This window comes from Malurus melanocephalus, unplaced genomic scaffold (genome assembly GCF_030028575.1).
Source record: "Malurus melanocephalus ecotype Western Australia unplaced genomic scaffold, MMel_1.1 scaffold_17, whole genome shotgun sequence".
NCBI lineage: Eukaryota > Metazoa > Chordata > Aves > Passeriformes > Maluridae > Malurus > Malurus melanocephalus.
The window spans coordinates 845934-866810 of record NW_026623249.1 but is presented as its reverse complement, the minus strand read 5'-3'; the positions used below and the strand labels follow the sequence as shown (position 1 = coordinate 866810).

The following is a 20877-nucleotide window of genomic DNA, read 5'->3' as shown; positions in this document are numbered from 1 at the left end:
TATGTGTGTAGTCTAGAAAGGATTTTTAAGGAAAGAGGAAAAAAGATCAGTGGAACTGAAGGTTTTGGAGAACATCTACAAAACAACAGGTCAGCACATGCTAATGTATCAGGCTACATCGAACATTCTCACAAGTTGCTTTATGCAGCAATGAGGGGGAAGCTGTAAGACTACACTATCTGGCACAGTACAGAGGTGTGTTTATGCCATGTCCAGACCTGCACAGAGCCTGCAAGAAGTTCTCCCAGTGCTCCCAGTTCTGATGTAAGCATGAACAAGGTCGGCCTGCCTGCCTTTAGGTCCACAGCAATATTTATCCATCTACTGGATATTTCACTCAGAGATCATTAACAGTATAGTGCATTTCAGATTTGGATTTCTATAGATTATTTGCTGATACCCCAAGCTCCCCCCAGTTTTCCTCGTGCAGTCTCCATTACCAGCATTTTTCAGATGCTGGGCGGTGCCTTCCTAGGACAGTAAAAATGCTCCTGGAAAAAGAGATTAGAAATTACGGGTTCGATTCCATGTCAGGAGAGCCTAAGTTTACTCAATTATTTAAGCTGGYCATGCTTCACAAGAACAGCATGGGCAGTACAGGTCCCTAAGGAGAGGGACATCAAGCAAAATGTTGGGATATGCTGCTCAGCAAGTCTTTGAAGAACACCAAAGATTAGTTCATTCTCTCTGAGAGATGAGGTAAATAGGTATTATATGCTCAGTATGTCCTCCACAATTTAAAATGTTCCAGAAAATGTGATCATCAAAAAAGTTTCATATCAATGTCGTTATCATTTCAATTAATGGCATAATTTTAATGTAGTAAATAAATTAAGATCTCAGGGGCAATTCATTAAAGTCCTACCCCTTCAGAGGTGATTCACCAATTAAAGGCAAAAGGCTATGGTAAGTGTATACCTGAAAATGTAACCATCTGAATCCACAGGTCTAACAGACTGAGTTTTTTGCTGAAACAAAAGCTTCAAGGCCATTACAGTGAAAAGGTCTGACACAAGGACACAATTTTTCAAAGTGTATGGTTGTAAGACCTTCAGCTAAACACTGAACACTGTCTTTGATCCATTTGACCATTTCACCTCTGAACTGTATCTTAGTTGCTAAATTAATCTCCCATGTTTACCTTTTTTATTTGGGTTTTTTCCACTCATTTTTTCCACCTGAGAAATGGCTTCTTCCCAGCAGCTGTTGCTTGCCTGCATATGAGGCTGAATAAACTTTAGTTTTTGTTCCAGAACCTGATGGGCTTCTGTTGTTAACTCAGGTGTCTCCTTAGTGCTAACAAGCTTTTCAAGTTCATCCTCAAGAATTATTACCCTAAGAGATGAGGAGATGAACAGAAAATAAATATTTGATTCACCATTCTTTCAAGTATTTAATGTAATATACTGTAATTTTCTTCAAGTTTAACTCAGTCAGTTCCTCAAAGATTCCTCAAAGATACCCCAAAATTATAAAATTAATAAATTTCTACATCATGATACACTGGTGACCTGCTTTTGATACAGTAATTTTTATATGTAACATTAAAAGACTAGGACAGTCTCAACTGTTTCACCAAGGCAGTGACAAATATTTAAAGGTATATTTACTAGGTAGTTACTATGAGCTGAATGTTCTTAAAAATAATTTGGTTTGTTGMAAAATCAATGGAAGATAATTATGTTTTCATATTTTTTATAAGGCAGTGACAAAAGCAAGGCAAAATCTTAGTGCAACTGTTTATCTTCAAATTTTCACCAGATACTCAAACAATACCCAGGAAAAATATCAGATTCCATACTAAAGAAAGGATCTTTGAGCCAATACTGTGTAAAGATTGCAAAAACTATATGTATCTGCTTATTTTGCTTTTCAATGGGGACACAAGCTGACAAACCGAAGAACTTCCAAGTCTTCTACACATTCTGTTAATTCGTGTGTAAACTTACTCATTGAGCAGTGCCTTGAGATGAAGCTGCAAGCTGCGAACTGCTGTCTGGAGACTGTTCAGCTCTCTGGACTTCTGCTTGGTCCTGGCTGGCCATTCCAAGCTCGACTGATGCTGAGTTTCAAAGTACCGATAGAACTCATAGCTCCTCTTGAGCTCCTCCAAACAGGCCGCGTGGGTATGAGGTAGGCCTTGGGTCACATCGCTCAGGATGTGATGAGGCAGCTGCTCCGGGGACACCAAGGGCTTGGGGGAAGCATTAGCTGGGGAGAGCAGCAGCACCAGCCTCCTGAAGAATTCTGAACTCTGCCCTACCCAGAGCTGAAAGAGCACCTGCAAAACAGGGTAGGGTTAGCTTTGTGCACCTGGGAAGACAGTCGGCCTCCAAAGTAAATGTACAGATACACCACAGGAAAACATTCCTTGGCCAGCAACAGGAACTTTGAAAAACTGCAAAAATCCACTGACTGTTTTTGAAGGGTATTCCAGAGCACATGAGGTTCATATCTTGTGAACCTTAGGTGACTGCTAATTCTTTCATGAAGGATATTAAAGGCAATTATGTGCAGAAAGTTGTCAGAGTCCAAAGCCTCATATTCTCATCAGCCAGTTTCATTATTTGCTATAATCTCCACATACCCTACAGCTCATAAAGGGCTGCCAAAATTCCAGAGGCAGCAAACATATTTTTCCCTTTATAAGGCGAAGCTACACTTCTACAATCTAATAACTTCTGCACTGCCCCACACCCAACCTTGAAACATGAACCTAATTGCAGTGAACTTCAACAAAAAATATTCTACATCTGAAGAAAGTTGAGCTAACTTATTTATTTTTTCAGCCAAAGTAAGAAATTCCACCAATACCACTAAGGAAGGAAAGGCTTTTAAGAAATGAATTGATTCATGTTATATATGGTACTAAAGAAGCCAGTCCATCTGGGAGCAAGGCAGCCCACAGTTTTGATTCCTTGAGAACTTCCACTTCCAATGAAATTAATTGTTTTCTTACTTTGGTTAAGTTTGCTCAGTAGACTGTGACAGAACATCAGCACCTTTTATGTCTAAAATGAAAAGGAAAGGTTATCACACTTCTCTCTGTAATAATGACCCTTATTAAAAGAGATCAACTGTAGGTAATTATGAGGTGCAGACTCAAATCTGTTTGCAAGCATTTCAGACCAAGGAAGACAAAATATTTACTCATTGTGTTAAAAATACTTGGAAGCAAACTGATAAAGTATTCCAAAAGAAAAAAAAAAATCTCAATTTACAAAATATGCTTATGAGAAAAAAGAACACATGAAAGACATGAAATTAATTTGGGGCACACATGCAAGACTGATTTGGCTGGGTGCAAAAATACAAAACAAACAAATGGGCAGCAATCCCTCAAGTGTCCCTGAATGTGTGGTATCTTGGATAAAGTCAAAAGCTCATGCTGTAATAAGCACGAAAGAAGACCAATCCCTTCCACCACACATAAATCACAGGCAGTGAAAAAGTAGCACACAGAAATAGTGGACTTCAGGAACTGATAATAATAATCAAAAACCTACCTGAAAAAAGGCCCAATGACGAGAGAAAAGGAAATTCCAGATGTATTTATGGTTGCAAGTAGCTTCCTCTGCCAAGGACTACTGATGATTTTTGCTGACACTTACACAAAATATACAGCTGGCTCTCCTTAGCTTAAACTGGTATTTTTTTATGTGAAAATTTTTCACTCTTAAATAAATTGCTTTACTTGAAGGACAAGGTAGCCAAAAGACATATGCTATATTTGTCATATGGCTTAGCATGACCTGCATTTTAATATAAAGACAAGCTCTCTCAAAGTAAAAAAAAACTGAAGAGGACTGCATATACATCCAGAGCTCACAACACAAATATGTCCCAAGGTTATCCAAGTATTTTATTACCTCCACAGGAATCTGCTAGGACTGATTTATGTTAATTTAGTTTGATTCAGTTATACCATACCCAGCCTACATTGCTATCTGTTATGAGCTAACATAAATTGTGATTTACGAGTTGTTGTGAGCTTTACTGTATGCAGAAAACATCCTAACCAGTTTAACTAAAACAGGTTTCAGTTAAATTACTGCAAACTGCAGGTAAACAAAGACTTAGCTTACAAGTCTGGGCACCTCTAACKGGCTTCTTGTACTTAAAAAGAAGTGGGTAAATTAGCAGGCTTATACAGCTGCAATTAGAACTTCAACTAATGAAATGCAAGGAAAAAATCCCAAAAGCTTCTATTGATTGTAGCTCTTAGTTTACAGCTAATTAGACAAAGCATCAAAGCTTAATAAACACTATTACTGGTAGCATTTACTGTTAGAAAAAAGAAATCAAGGTCTAATTAAGTGAAAAAAATGCAACAAAAGCCAATTCCATAGAAACACAGAAGTCATATAATAATGGAATTTTCCATTTAAAAAAAAMCAATATTAAAAGGGAACTGCCTTGGCAGAGGACCATCAGATTTTTGAAGGTTTGCATTCAAATTAGATCTTCCTTCCAATTGACTCATGCAAATTAAAAATACCTAACAACTCAAAACAAAATAGATAAAAAGGTCATTGTATGGTTGTCATTCTGTTCAGTTAAATGTTTTTCAAAGATCAAAGAATCACACTGACTCATGGCAGCAGGGGTCCAAGCTTATGATTTCTACTCCTCAGTGTGACTAAATGCAGCTACTCCCTTTGGCAATTGCAATTAGTTATTATTTTCTGATGTGTCTCTTTTTATTCACATCAAGAGATTAGATAAAAAAGTAAGTACAACTCCAGAAATTATTTTATTCAGCTGGGATCAGGTGAATCAGAGAGCAAAAAAATCATGTTTAAGGGGATTGATCAAGCTGATTATAGAAYACTGATTTGAATTTCCATGATTTGCAGAAAAAAATCTGATGTTGTATTGAGCAACTACTCTTTCTCTACATGCAGAAAGAAATCACCTGAATGCCAATAAATGCAGAAAYACATAAGAGGCTAATTGACTACACCTTCCCCTCAATTCAGCGTGTTACTACAGCCTAGGAYGTACAGACAACAGAAAGATTTTCACCAGGAGTCTGMATTGATGCCTCATATCCCTCTAGGAGAGCTTACCTTGAGTGCAGGTAAGCTGAAGCCATCRGTCAGATTGTGTGCCTCCTCTTCGGAGACCTGCTCTTCACTCAGTCCCAGACCCAGCTGCTTAAAGGGGACCACACAGATGTAGCTGGTCACATTGTCACTCTCTGAGTTCAGAGGGTAGGTTTAGCTGGAGTTAAGGAGGAAAACAAAGCCACTTTTGCATTAAACACACAGAAAASGAGAGAAATACTTCATAATGTTTCTTATTCAAGGTAATTTATATGAAAGCACATGCATTCATCCCAAATCCACCTTAATCCTTTTTAACTGAAAGTTTTGCAATCCTTATTTGAAGTACAAGTTTTAGAGGCTCTTAGAAGCATGAGAGATAAGACAGTGACAAAACACATAGGTCTAAATACAAAAACATAAAAAAAAACAAAGTAGATTGATGAAAAATTCCTGCATCCCTTTTGAATGAGTGAAACAGCTTACTTTTAAATATTGAGTTTCATGTCAACAGCTCATGTCAATCTTAAACAACAAATCATATCTTTAACAGAGGAATGACAACAATTGTGYAATTTTAAGTTTTAAAGGTAGCCTGTGTTAAAAACCAAACTCAGATGTGAATTCCCTGAGAGCTCTGTCTGTGGATGGATCGCTCAGAGATCTTTACAGTAAAAGGTCTTTGATATTTCAGAGAGCTCTGTGAAGAACGGGAGCTCCCTGATTGCCATACCATTAAGTTTATTGATTACACCKCTATAAATACATTATCATCTTTGTTGGAAGAGTGGCAAACTGGTATCTATCAACACCATTCACCAAATTTAAAATCTCAGTAGAAAAATGGACATTTCTAGTCCTCAAAAATGCTTAAAAAGTAGGAAGCAAGCACAACATAACTGATACCAGAAGACACTTMCAATAATTCATAGACTAGGCAGCATTTATTTTAAAATAGCACTAGTTTTAGGCTAACCTCAGGCTGGGGAGGAACAGTTCAAGATTTTTCCATGTTTTCTGCTGGTTACCCAGTCACAAAATAGTAAAATTCATTTTAAAACAGAAACTTAAAATTATGGCCATATGTAMAAAATTACATTTGTTCCACAGAAATATATATATTTGTAAAGCATCAATGAAAATATGGTCTTAATTTAAAATACAGAAACTGAATGCTCTTGTATCTTGCACATRAAGCCAATTAGAAGCACTTCTCTCTTGTCCAACTAATGTGTTTTCTGGGGAAGCTACAAGTTCCATCCACTTTCACACCCAAATCTTCCACATGCTAAATTCTCATAGGYTTGAACTTCCAAAAGCAATTTGCTCAAGAGATGTTTACCAGTTGAATAGAAGAACATTGTATAAAAAAGTAATATTCTGTGCCCCAGGAAACAGTAAAGCAAAATGACCAAGATCCCTCTATTATCTCTCATGTTGGGAAAGAAAGAGGCCTATTAAATGTTCTGGCAAAAACCTGCAGTGTAAGTTATTTAAGATCAGAATATTACTGTTGTCACCAGCAGCTGTCTCACATAAATGGTGTCTACTCTAAATTAAGCTGACAGCATGCCCAGCAGAGGGAGCACATAGGATGCAGATTGGTAACACCATCAGAAATTGAAAAGTCGGGTCAAAACCCTTCAGGACTAGACTATTTGTACTCTTTGTTAGCCTTTTCCCAAACATGGCATTTCCAACAGCATGAACACCACAAAAAGCAGTTTGGCCACATGTGGATTCCTAAGTCATGCTAAAAATATATTCCAGGCAACATCTCAAATGAGAGGTTTGACCAAGGAGCCATTTACGATACTGTGTCTCAGCCAGGGATTCTCAGTGGCCTCCTGCACTTCCTGCCTTGCCCTCCTCTACTGAAGCCCTTCCACTCCCATTTCTATCTGATAGATGAAAGCAAACAACTGATCCCATTCCCCCATTAGCTTCCTAAGGACCAAACATTTAGAAAGTTTAAACACATACACAATAATATACAGGAACAAACTTCCTTTGTGCACTTTGATTTAGTAGTAAACATTTTTAGCCCTAGTGTCTTCTACTAAAGCCAAAATACAGTAACTATCTTAGATTCGTTAAATTTTTCTACGTCTCTGTGAAAATACTTCATACATCTGTTCAACTTACATGCCTAATTGGCTCGATAGAGAAGGCAAAGCGACTTAAGAATKAACTGCTGAAACCAGAATAAAATACTTGTACAGTGAATGTCTAACCTCTATCAGATTAGACACTAGAAAAGAAAGAATGCTAATGTATCYCTGTATGTAACAATTTAACATTCATACTTTAGTCTTCAAAAGCACATTCCTATSTAAAGACCTAACAGGAGGGCCTCAAAGGATCCCTGGGAAATTTAAGCTGCTTTTCCACAAAATTCTCACCTGGTCACCAGGGGTGAGATAAGAATGTGATGAATTGGCTGGTCAAGGAAGAAACATTGCACTGAAAAATGCCCAAATGTCTCTACTCCGACCTTTCAGCGTGGGATTTCTGATTTAGGCTTTTATAATCCCAAGAGGGTATTATTTGTTTAACTTACTGTTTTCTTGTGTGAACTTTCTCTCTCTARTTAAAAGGTATATGTTTTTCTAACACTTCATGATGCAATAACTAAACCTTTACAGAGGAGAAGGAACAAGTTTTTACCAGATTTACTACAGGAAATTTGCAAATTTCCCTGTGCCCAGTGCATCTCAAAGACATAAAATGCATTTTATATGCATTTCACCCTAATGGGGTAAAATATCACTCAGTTTAAAATACTACTACCCAATGTCTGGTTTCATCACTAATAAAAGTTACACTATTTATGCTTGACAGCAAAGAACATCACCTTACAACAAAATTCAAGCTTTTAAAGTTTATGTGGTCCGATGCCCAGGTCCTACCTATCAAAATAGTTCAGTGGAAATGGAGTATCACACCACTCTGCACAAGCTGAGGATGAGATAATTAATATCATCCAGTAACATAAGATACAAAATTTCCTCCATCCAACTTGTATACAATTACATCAGATTCCCATGATGCAGAACCCACAAGACTCTTAAATATAAAAATATTAAGCAGCTAGCATGCCAAGTGAAGCACTGCCTGAATTACCACACAATTCAGTAGAGAAYAGTGCAGAGAGTGTTGAACTGCTCTGCATGAAATCCTGTAAATACTTACCCAAAGTGCCTAGTTTCTAGTTTAGGATTTCAGACATTGCATCCTCCTATAACCTTATATTCTGAATTAAAAGAGAAGTACTCTTTTCCATGGTGTTTTGTTCTGTTATTTTGAGCAATGGACTCTTGCTGATACAAACAAATCAGAGTAAGACTGGCATAAGAAAATGCTGAGTTGTTTCTGCAATACCCAACTGTCCCTCCACACAAAATGTAAGCAATATGACTTTCCATCACAGTAAATTACTGATCCACCAAGTTTGACACAAATGGCTGGTATAAGGCTAAAATATAACTGCCTATTTTCTCTTCTATAAGGCACCAAATATTAATTAAGGAAAAATTATTTAACAGTAGTCACTGAGGGCAGCTACCAARTTAAAAGGGGGTACACTAGCCACAGGCAAATATTGCAGAACTTGTAGTTTGAAGTGAGAATGACAACATATCAAGTTTATGCAATTTGTATCACCATGAATAAAACTGTGAACTAAAATTTTTAATTGTCTGTCACAGGTTTATCAGACAGATCTTCTAACACATTCGAGATATACATTAACATAAAGGCTTAATTTGCTGCAGATAATTTTGGTAGGAGAAAACCAACAAACAGCGTTGTTGACTGAAAGGCTGTATTTTCCGAGAAAATGATATTTTGGTGCAAGGGAAAAAGATGGCTAAGTGGAATTATAAAACAAAATCTTGAAGGACTCTGAAACACATCATCAGCACTTACACCAAAAGCATGTGTGTCAGTAATGGGGCAGTGTTTTCCATGCACTGAATCTGATCCCACACTGCACMGTACACAAAAAAGCAAAAATTTTAAGCATGTTCCAAACCAAACACAAGCCCAAATTTACTATTTACTAAATGCTATCTTTTCTTTACTTTGTTTAGATAGGCAATTAGGTACTGTATGTTTCTAGACACCCTGACTCTAAACATTGACACAACTGCAGGTAGGCAACCCACATCTGAACTTGTGGGTTTTTCCAGAAAGGATATTTTTTCAGCATGTACAGAGTAGCCAGTCTTGAAGCTCGGAAGTTGGCTCTGACGGATCGATACACGGCTTTCCGGAGGCCAATCAGATGCTGACTAGGATGTTGTCCAGCTTTATTAAATGGGCAAGCGGCACTGACCCTGTCAAGCAAACTTGAAAAGTAAAATGTGATACAACTGTACAGATGTTCTTAAGTATTTTTTAAAAACAGTACATCAGCTTTCCTATTTCATTATTTAGAAAACATTTTCAAATCATTCAGTAACTGTGAGATTAAAAACAACCGATCATATCAATGATATATTTAATACAAATTTCAGACAGCAGCCAGGATTCCTCAGTAGATAGCCTGATTCTATTCTCATCTGAGCTGTGGCAAAACTCCTGAGCACTTTTATTTTCTCTAAAATTTTCCAAAATGGTATAGTAATGGTGGACATACCATAAAATTACCTCAATCAGAATACAAAAGTATATGTCAGCTCTGGAAGTTTTAATAAACAGGTATTTGACATATACCTYTTTGTATCCAAATTTATTTTTTCAATAATTTTTGCAGGAAAAATGTGCCAATACATAGCTTTTCATGCARAACACTACATTCTTTTAACCTCCCTAATGCATAAAGTTTTCTAGGTAAAAAGAAATATTATTTGAATGGTGACATAGATTTTATCATTATGCAATGAATGACAGTTGCATTTGTGAGAGTTTTGACAGGTAAACACATGTAATGTATACACCACACAAGCACATTTGAAAATGTATTTGGTRTCTGGCTATTCGGGTGAATATTCCATTTAAAAGAAACTATCCCATTTGCCTATTAGAATRCACTTTAGAATGGCTTTAGTACTGTAAAAACTTATTTGTTTATTTATTTCCTCATTAAACAGGTCTGTGGAACTTCAAGCTCCAGTTATATCTATTCATATATGATCTGAAGTCAAACTTGTGACTGAGACTCTGGAAAYAGCCTAGGTGCACTTTGCTTGATGGGACTGTTTCTACTAGAATCAACTCAGGAATGAACATAGTCTGGACAACAGGACTATCAGTTGTGATTAACTGTTTGGGGACTGGAAGCCTGCTTCTGCTCTCATCTTTCCCAGGGCACAGCGAAGAGGTGATTTCATGTCCAGTGACTTTAAAAGGAAAAGCATCCAGGGTACCTAGAAAGTCTAAGGTGGGTTGCTGCACTGGTAGCTATTTCTGTGGTTGATCTGACTAAAAAGCTGACCAAGTCAGCAGACCTGACACTGCTGGGAAAATGTCAGTCCTACTGTATGTGCTTAGCTGGACTGCACTGCACATTGACCGGGAGGGGAATAGCTTGTGGCCTTCACGGTCAAGTATGAAAAGCAGAGCAGCCCACCCAGTGAGCAAGGCTGGAACCATATATCAGCATGTTTAACACCATTAACACAAGCAGATTCATGCCAAATATTGCCATATATTGAATTTTCTAGCTGAAATACAATATAAAATATTTGCATACCATTTGAAATTATGTGTTATTAGAATGGTTTATATAACATCGCATAAACTACTTTAAAATCTGAAAAAAAATTAAAACAAGCTCTGCTCATTTCCATTTCTAAATGTAAATTTTAAATGCTAGCCTTGCAGTACCTTTCACTAGGGAACACAGTATACAATGCAGTACATGYCATTCTCTAACCTTTCCCCAGCTTTTGAAAGTAACAACTGGAAGTGTTTATGTATAAATTTTCACATCAGTTTGTGGACTCAAGCCCCATGTGAATTCCAGAGGCAGGCTCAAAGAAATGGAGCAAAATTCTTCTACCATAAAAAAGAGACAAAGATCTTTGTTTTACTACCATGATGCAAACTTTTCCCACTCCTATACAGAACAAATGTAGCACAACTCATGCACAGCACATAGTGCCAGCATTTAGCAAAACAATCTGCTTCCCTTCTGGAATGGCTTCTTTTGAGTGCTTTTTATAAAACAATTCTTCCTTATTCCACTAATTTAAATTAGTATAATCTGTTACATATGTCTATCTGTCGACATGTCATATCCCTGACTTCCTAATGTTTCATTTATCTTTGCAGAATCATAGAATGGTTTGGGTTGGAAGGGACCATGAAGATCCTCTAATTCCAACTTCCCTGCCATGGGCAGGGATACCCTTCCACGAGACCAGTCTCCTCAAAGCTCCTTCCAGCCTGGCCSTGAACATTTCCAGGGWTAGGTCATTCACCACCTCTCTGAAGAATCTGTCCTTTGACCCACCACTCTCACAGTCAAGGATTTTCATCCTAGTATCTAATCTAAACCTGCCTTTTTTCAGTTTAAAGCCATTCCCCCATGTCCTATCATCACACACCCTTGTAAAATGTCTCTCTCTTATCCTCCACGTATTTTAATTGGGCTTACAAAATGTTTTCACTTTGCATATCAGCCACAAGAAGCAAAAAGTAAAAAAGGTTAAGGGTGAATTTCATCTTTCCTCCAGCTCCAAACACATTTTACTGTATAGAACAAAAACATATTTGTCCACTAATTTTACAAGCCAAATCTTAAACTGGCTTTCAACTTTTAAAAAACTTCTATAAACACATTAATAAATACCTATTACTGCACTCTGGCATAAAAACAGCTCTATAAAGATGCTAATATACATCCATATGTTTTAAGATCATAGAGCTTAATTTTAGTTTAAAATACCGTAGAAAGGGAGTATTTTGGTTTATTATTTTGGTGACAGGCAARGGAATAAACACTTGTTGCTTATTGCTGCAGCCTTTTATTATGTATTTCTTCAGTTCTTGGTTTATGACAAGACAATGGACATACTTTCATTACCCTGCAGAAATTCCAGGCTGCAACCCATGATCAGACTTCATTTGTCTAATTGCAAATGAAGCAATTAGACAGAAATACTGCCCTTCTGCCTGAGTAGAGCACTGCCCTACCTTCACTACACAATATCTATAATCTAACCTACCCAGGTGAGGTCTGCATCACAGAGCTGGTATCACACAGACACACCTGAAATTCCAACAGTGTTAAACACTTCCAAAGGCCATGCTGGAATCAGAATATCCAGTTGTCTTTTGTATATTGCAGGTAATATAAGAGAAGCCTGACAGGATCAGAGAATCACAGAATATTTAAGATTGGAAAGGACCACTGGAGGTAATCTAGTCCTAGCTTCTGCTCAAGTTCTTAGTTCCTGATCTATGTGGCTGCTGTCAGTTTTATGGGGTGGGAGAGGAATGAAGGCAAAAGGATGTTTGAGTATCTATTTGAGTACAGCAGTCACCACCACACACTAGTAAACCACTTAACCTATGAACAACTGACCAAAACCTCATCAGTAATGATCTACCGTTTACAGAGACAGTCCAATATCAATTAATAAGGGGCAAATAGGGTAGAAAAAAGCAAAGCCATAGACATYTCAATGGATATGTAAATTAGCTTGTGAGAACAGCAATGGATGATGTAATGGGGAGGAAAACCAGTCGTGGAGCATGAGGAACTTCAGGACAAAGCTGAAGATCTGGACTTGCCCTGTCAGAGTTTAGCTAAGTAGGACAAGTCCAGGTCTGTCCCTTTAAATGACAGCTTCAGTATCTTTCCATTCACAACACGATCAAAGCAAGGCCAAACTATGCTGAGTTTGCAGTACCTTAAAACAGCTGCCTATGTAACACTGACCAGGATACTGTACCTGATTGAAATCTCATTCCTTCACGGGTGTAAAATAACACAAGAGAACACTCAGTAACTTTTCAGATGCAACCATTTCTATTGCCATGARACTCTTTTTGAACAGCTCTAAGACTTTAACAACATTACCACAGGAGAACATACTAAGCTTCATTCTGCTGAGGTAGAAAATGGTAGCAAAAAAAGGGTATAACTAGCTTTTTGGATACACACAAAGAGCTACCCAAAACAAAGAAWTTCACATTACCCGGTTCATCTCTTGCAAATGTGGTTGCAGAAAAKGACACTCTGGGGTTAGAACTTCCTTTAGGCTAAACCAACACAAAACTTGTACAGCACTGACTTCTTTATACTGTACAGTTTTTGAATGAGGATGCTGGCACAGTCAGACTTCTCCCACTCCATCCATATGCCCAAGTATTTTGAAAAGCTTGCCAAAGTTTCAAGTAAAGAAGCTATTAGATCAAGCATCAGCTTAAAGATCAGTCTGTTTTTTGTTAATATGTTATCTAAGATATGTAGCTGAAGAACAAGGCAGCAGCAATGTAGACATTGACCACAAGTTCATTCGCTTAAACTTAGGCAAAAATCCAAATGTTTTTCTCATCTGTAATTTGGACAAGCCTGAAAAATAATTTCTTTTAAGAACCCATTTGCAAAGATAAGACTGCCTATTGCTCAAGTATATGCTTCTTCAGCAAAAAAACAGACCAAAACAAAAAACACAAATAGCTAGGCAGACTGAAGACATGCTTATGCATTCCAAAGGGAGAACAAAACATTTCTGCAATGAAGTATACTGAAGGTATCTCAAGCTAGAAAATTAATCCAAAATTTTAAGTCTAAAGTTGCAAACTTGCATGTAAGAGCATGTGTCTGAATGCAGAGTAGTTGGTCTGGCACAGATAAACATCTGCTTGGTGGCATCTTCTTGATTGTTTTCAGTGAGAAGTTGAGTGTATTTTAAGTGTTGGCATTGCCTACCTCCTTTAGTCTTRAGTAGAATTGGCACAGATATGGATTCATCATAGGTGGTTACAAGGGAAAAGCTTTGGATTCAAGCTTTGCATACACTGAACACTTGCTGATGTATTTTCACATAGAAAATAAGCAAAACTTACCAAATAAMTACAAGAGCTAAATAATCAGAAACACTTTTGCATCCCTTAAGTGGAAGASAGGCAAATTCAACAGTAAATAATAATCTAAATGTTTCAACAATTGTATACAAGAAAAAAATACTTTACTTGAGGTGGGTAATGATGTTTGATGGTCTTTGCTTATTACTGTGTTCTCAATATTTCAGACTTTTATTTGCTAAATAAAAATACAATGGTTTTTATGTTATCCTGTTTTCTAAAATATGGATGATTACTTGCAGACCAGTTTATTTACATAGATTTGGTAACAAATAAATAAGATTAAAAAAACTCTTTGCATGACTGCCCAAAATAGTCAACTAAATTAGTTCAAAGTCCATTTGTTCATATATATCATTCCTAGCAAAGCAGGAAATTTCAAAGTCATATGAATTTTGTGAGACTTAATTCACCTTCAGGATGCAAGGTTTTAACACTGAGTTGTTAGAATTCACACTTTTAGTATGAATGGTAATTACACTATTTTATCTAAATGAAAACCTGTAAGTATTATGTTTTTCAATAATTTCACTTCTTATAGGAGACAGTGTAACAAGACAATTTCAGAAGACAACTGTTTTGAATGGATCTGTGTATTAAATAAAGTGAAATACAGACTCACAGGGTAAATCCTCTGGAAATTACTTCAGTCTCTTGAATGAGTCGTAGAGCTTTCCTCACGAGATTAGTAAAAGCTCGGCTATTCGCCACTGTTTCTTCCAGCTGGATACAATATTTTCGCAGGGACATTTGCAGTTTGGCTGTCCTCCATGTGCCCCACGCTCTAAAGACTGCATAGGCAAGCAGCACCAGTCCGCACAGCAGCCATGATGATTCCTTCCACCATGAAGGAAACATAACCAGTGTGCTTACAAAGGCAAGGAACAGCGAGACATCCCTGCAAACAGAGACAGGATCATCAACCACACACTCCTGAGGTCCAACAAGTAGGAAAATCATGAAGATTTCAGTTACAGGTGAGATTACAGCATCTTAGTATGGGGCTTTTATGTAGGAGCTGTAAACACTGAAAACTGCTCCTACAGACAGGTTTAGATTAATTCAGCCATGATATTACTTGGTTGGTGTACTCCAAGAAAACATTTCTTTRGCTTTTTTCCAGCATCAGTAGGAAAGTAATGTACCCCTTTGAAAAGGTCAGTTTCTCTTACACATATGACTTTTWAAAAAAGTAGAAAAAAAAAATAGAGAAAGAAAAAATCTGACTACTCAGCATTATAAGCCAGGGCATTTAGGAACTGTAATATCTGTACTTCCAGGTTCAAGAGTACAGTAGGGAAGGGCATGTTTCTTTTGGTAGCAAATCCCTCAGGTAGTGCCAGCTGTATTTTTTCTAGAGTCTGACTCATTTAACTTGGACATGAATGCACCACTAGTTTTTAACACAATTTTATAAAGGTAGCTTGAATAATCATTTAAAATAGTTTGGCATCTTTTAAAATCCTTAAAAAATAGAAAAAATAGAATTCCTAGAATCTCAGTTCAGTAATTTCTCAAAGATCTAAAAAGCTTATAAGTTGTTACTTCCACCTAGAAAAATTCAACATAAATAAGTAACTGCTAAAAAACACACTGTGTTTCATATATATTATTATACAGTTTCATAAAACAATCAGCATCTTCAGAGAGATGGATGGGATAGCTTCAAGGTGCATTACAATTATACTTTTCCAGAATGTTTTCAACAAAGAATTGTTTTTTCCCTTCATCTCTTAAAGTTGTGTATCCTGCATTTAGGTTTGGAACTATTCACAAGGAATATTTTTCCATTTCTATAATAAGGCACAATCTCTGGGTTTCTATTTCCTGGACAGTTTTGTGGTCAAATTTCAACCAGCTTTACAAGTGTTAACTCTTTAGGACTACTGGCTACTGATATGTTTTAGTAAAGGTCCACAGTTAAAATATTCCAAATATCTAAGTATCTCTAAAAGCAACAGACACATAGCCTCTAACTTCCTTGGTACATTAAAAAAATTAGGTCCCACAAATAATATAAATCACAACAATGCAAGACTAGAAGGGATTTAAGAGCTCTCTTTGTTCATTTTCCGCTTCTGGCTGTTAACCCAGAAAGACCAAAGATGAAAATGGAGACTCCACAAGTATCCTTAGAGTTCAAAAGATTTCCCCCAGGTCCCAGTTTGAATCACTGGCAGATTAATTCATTATTCTTTCTCATATCCTTCCCTCTTCTGAACAGAACAAATGATGACTGATCACCACCTTCCTACCAACCACCTTCTACACATCGTAACACTATCCCATCCCACAGTACACAAACTCTTTTCTGGAGTAGTACTGCATACCAATATTCATTACATGGTGTTTATTAACTTGATTTTTCCTTCCCAAGTGTAGCATTAAACTTTTGTCTTTATTGACTTTTCTATAGTTTTCAAGGTATTTCTCCAACCACTGTTGACCTCTAGTCTATGAAAACACAAATTTGGTGTCATCTGGAAGGTGAACAACATTCACAAATTTTGTAAGTATACTTTATCAGCTGAATAGTTAAAGAAACTGAATAATGCTAGGACCAGAATAATCTGGTTCAAAAGTTCACTTGTTTGACAGAGAGCATAAATAATGACATAACTTAAACAGCTGAGGTGTGACTCTATAAAAATTGTATCTATTTTTCTAGTGTATGTATGAGAAAATAGCACTGGGCGATATTATGTGATTTTTTTTCTACTGATTCCTGCATTTCCAAGCAAGACACTCTGTCAGAACCACTGGCCTTGCTATTTTTTATACAGGTGGTAGATATTCAGCTACTGCTGCAGTCAGCTCCTTCAGTATTCTTGAGTGAATTCCACAAGACTTTGCTAACTTCAGTGCAACTTATTTAAATATTCTATAGTTTATTCTTCTGATATTCTATGTTTGAAAATTAATTGCACACCCCATCTCACCTCTCCCCACTCACATTTTATGAAGACCACACCAAAAAACCCACTTTTCAATTCAGTCTTCATAATCACATCTCATTTATCAAAGTCACCTTAGTATAGCTTCAGAAATTAATGAATTGACCAATTCTGTTAGTTCTTCCTAATGGAATACATTAGTTTGGGAGTATCCATTCATTTCATGTAGTTATCTCAGATTAAAATTCACTCTTTCAATAAAATGCCCAATGAAAAAAAAACATGCTTATACAAAAATCTGGGGACCAGTAGAATAAAGACCCAAGGACGTGAGAAAAAAAAMCAGTTACTTTAATGTTGCATTTTATATGAAGAGTGCACAATATACTTTAGCTTGTTTCTCAGCAATGGTAGATATTCTCTATACAATACCAAATATTAGGAGTTGCTAGGGAGCGTAGTGTTGGAAGCTGTCTGTTTTCCTGTTGCTTAGGCTGCCCTGCAGACAGGATACTGGGGTCAAGGAATTCAATCAGTTCCACATCCTCCTGCAGCAGAACTTCCTGTTGCAGGATGGTACGGAGCGTGTCAAATCGAAATCCAACATCCTTACCACAAACAAATGGGCAGAACAACAGGCATTAGTAAAGAAAGAATATGCAAATTCTTAAAATTAAGTTACCAGAACAAGGAAAACACCCACACACTCTAACTTAACTGCTCAACAATCTGCTCCCAGAGTCTGAATGTTTYAGATATATCACAAGTAGCTACGTTTTTATTAAACTTGCTTAACTTTAAAAGCTCACACACTACATAACAGTTCAGACTTGCAGGATATACCACACTGACTTTGTGATCTGAGCTAGATAGTAACAATAACTGGAAACAGGCCACAGAGTATGACAAAATTCTTGCATAAGGATCAAGGTACAGACTGTATCTGTTTGAAGATCATTAATAAAACAGAAAATACTTTWATTTTTTTTAAATGTCATTACATAATTTATGTCATTAACAAAGAAAGAAAACTTAAGAGAGAGGAAGAGAAATACGGAAAATTAGTCAACAAAAAGTCACTTGTGGACACTTAATAACAGTAGGGTCAATGCACTGGACTGAAGCCCTAAGCCAAGGCAGCGGAGTGCTCTCCGGCAGGAATCTGTACCTCTCCCAGGGGAACTCAATGCAAACATGAAACAGCATGGGGCTCTGAAGACCTCATATGTGCCAAACTCCAGACAAACTTTAGGGAGTTACTTATTTGTGAATTTGATGCCATAAGCATTYGCTATTTTTCCCCCCTACGACAGCTCTTCAAGACAAATAAGCAGCTCTTGAAGATGAATACAACCATCAGAGAAGACCCCTGAAATTTTCATTTGCATACTGCACCAAACCATAATTACTTCAAGTTAAGAACGTCATAACAAAACCCAATAAACATGGAACATGTGCATTCCTGCATCTAGCTAATTACAGGAAAGAAAKAATATTTCTGAAAAGTCTGTAATAGAAACTTTTAACACAAGGGTGACACTTCATAGCACAAAATCTGTTTAATTTGTCATTGACAGAATGAGATTCTTTATGGAACCATATGATAGCTAGTTTAGCAATTTAATTCCATGCACAGATGTCACCTGAGGTAATTTCTTTCTACTTTTAATGGAAAACATGTGTTTCAGGACTGTGTGCAAGAGGAAACTCTCCCCTTCTCTGATGCATCCTGTGTCATTTCAGTATTCTACTGTAGTATGCAGCAGGACAAACACCTTTTCCATGTCCTTCGGTTATGCCTCCATCTCAGGACAGTAAGGSTTAAACTTGCTGTTAAGATAATACCCTCAATTCATAGAGGAAGAGGGAGGAAGAAAAAAGTCAATCAAAGATCACTAATAAGTTTTCAGAGGAAATTTTGTCCGCCTGAGATAAAGGAGAACTGAGATACAGCAGCACTCTGTGAGAAATGGAAAATCCCAACTTGTCATTTTGCTCAACATTTTCTTTCAAAGCTCTATTTGTAGATATCATCCCTATATCACTGTAGAAAAAATAAATTAAGATTCTAGATTCTGGAACAGTCTGAATACAGTGACATTTGCAAGCCATACTAGGAGGCTGAAGCAGCTGGGTACAAGCTAAAGCAGATCTGAGACAAGCCCAGACTGGAAAGTGATGCTGCACAGAAAGAGCAAAGTTTGCTTTGCCTTTCCCAAATGCTGCAATACGGAAGCAAAGAGGCCAGGATGGGTCCAGGGCCAGTGCAGCTGCCCTGCGGTGGTGCTGTGCCTGAGCTAACAAGCTGAAACAGAAGGTGAAGCAATACTCAGCTGAACCTCTAGAACCTTCTGTCTTAGGTGGTCTCTACAAGGCACTAGGCTGCAACATGTGGACTTTCTCAGTCAGTGTCTCCCGACTGCCTTCCACCAAATAGGTACCTACAGTGCAATTAAACAAATTTTAGCTTTCAAGAATTTTTAAAATTTCTTGCGTATTTTATTTTATTATCTTCCACATTTTGAACATCTTCAATCTGGCTGCTGCTAACTGTTCCTGTCCTTTTGTGCCCAATTTGGCACAGTAACTGAAAACCAGAATTAGTATTATCTAAAGCACAAGTAAAACTCTTGGAGCCAAAACCAACAACACAGGCCAAAGACGTTGTTCAGAGGATGAGATATAGAGGAGAGGAAGACCTGTGGATTAGGAGAGGAAATGGAAAAATAAAAAAGTGATCACTTACCAGTCGGTGAAGTATGTCATCATTTTTCTTATACTGTGGAAAAGGAAACCAGCTTCTAAAAAACTCAACTAGTTTTGACAGGATGCCTGGCTGAAAGGAACAGAAATTACTCCAATTAAAAAAAAAAGACAAAAGTAAAAAACCCCAGAACCAAAATTAAATAAATGACAACACACAATGCCTTTATTTCTGCATTTGATTTTCTTGTTAACTCAGACCCAAGTACCTGTAAGGAAGTTTCACTTACTGTGTCTGGCCTAACTTCAGAGTACACTAAGAGAACACTTGCTTCCTATCAGTTTGCTTCTGTGAACAACAGAATAAAATAAGCCTTCCGTAACCCCACCTATTGGGAGCATAATAGATTGTTTTGTTGTTCTCCTAAAAATAACTACAGCTGGGATTAGATTGATCTAAAGTTGGCAGCTACTGCATTGATATGAAAGACTTTCTCTCTCCTGGGGGATAAAAACCCAAAGGTTAAATGATTGACAGGCTGAAGAAAAAGACCAGGACAGAGACAACCTCTCCTTGCCAGCCCACTGCAACTTGAGGACAAGACCCCAGAGAAGCTGTGAACAGAGACAGGGAAGAGTGATGGTAAGAAGAGGAAATGCCCCAGAAATTCTCTGTCCACACCAGTGTGTGCCACCAGGTACTTTGTTTCTATGCTGCTTCCCACACAACCTAAATCCACTTTTGTCTGAGCTGTTAACATAACTTCAAACACCACTAACAGTCATCACACATTCTACTCGTGTATCTTCCTAAAACAAGATGGATGACAGATTATAATTGAAYAGATGCATGGTTTTGCTTCAGTCTGCAGCCATTCAATGAATAAAGAAAAGCAGCTTTTGACACACCATTGTGTCTACTTTCTTCAGACTGAATTGACAGGAAGTATTTTTCACAATATTTACTTATATATATTTCGTTAATTCGGAGGTCCTATCTCAATCTTCAGACTGCTGGCATGTAATACAATCAAATGAAATGTATGCCAAAAAAAAAAAATTGTGCTTACATTTTGTGGCATACTGTTTCAAAACGGTAAAACAAAACCCCACTCAGATTCTAACAGCTCAATGTATAAAAGGTGACAGATTCTGTTTCTCCCTCTTGTTTGGGGTTTGTTTTTATTTTGGGGGGG

General features: G+C 37.2%; 1 protein-coding gene and 1 long non-coding RNA gene across 7 annotated transcripts in view; one reads left to right on the top strand and one right to left on the bottom strand.

Annotated features, from left to right (window-relative positions):
- Window positions 1-12321, top strand: part of LOC130586266 (uncharacterized) — a 58805-nt gene extending 46484 nt beyond the window's left edge. For 2 of the 3 annotated variants that reach the window (XR_008966692.1, XR_008966690.1), the window contains exons 4-5: window positions 10139-10428; window positions 11322-12321. This is a non-coding gene — a long non-coding RNA (uncharacterized LOC130586266). Of the gene's footprint in view, window positions 1-4904; window positions 5081-10138; window positions 10429-11321 lie in introns of all 3 variants that reach the window. The other variant, XR_008966691.1, reaches the window with a different exon arrangement.
- VEZT (vezatin, adherens junctions transmembrane protein) overlaps window positions 1-20877 on the bottom strand; it is a 52339-nt gene that overhangs the window by 11310 nt on the left and 20152 nt on the right. For 2 of the 4 annotated variants that reach the window (XM_057386990.1, XM_057387003.1), the window contains exons 3-9: window positions 19725-19814; window positions 17411-17586; window positions 14707-14982; window positions 9245-9394; window positions 5070-5217; window positions 1950-2281; window positions 1142-1335 (exon numbers count right to left, since the gene is read on the bottom strand). In XM_057386990.1, coding sequence (XP_057242973.1) covers window positions 1142-1335; window positions 1950-2281; window positions 5070-5217; window positions 9245-9394; window positions 14707-14982; window positions 17411-17586; window positions 19725-19814 — 1366 coding nt within the window. The remainder of the gene's footprint in view (window positions 1-1141; window positions 1336-1949; window positions 2282-5069; window positions 5218-9244; window positions 9395-14706; window positions 14983-17410; window positions 17587-19724; window positions 19815-20877) is intronic. The other 2 variants (XM_057386998.1, XM_057387012.1) reach the window with 1 other exon arrangement.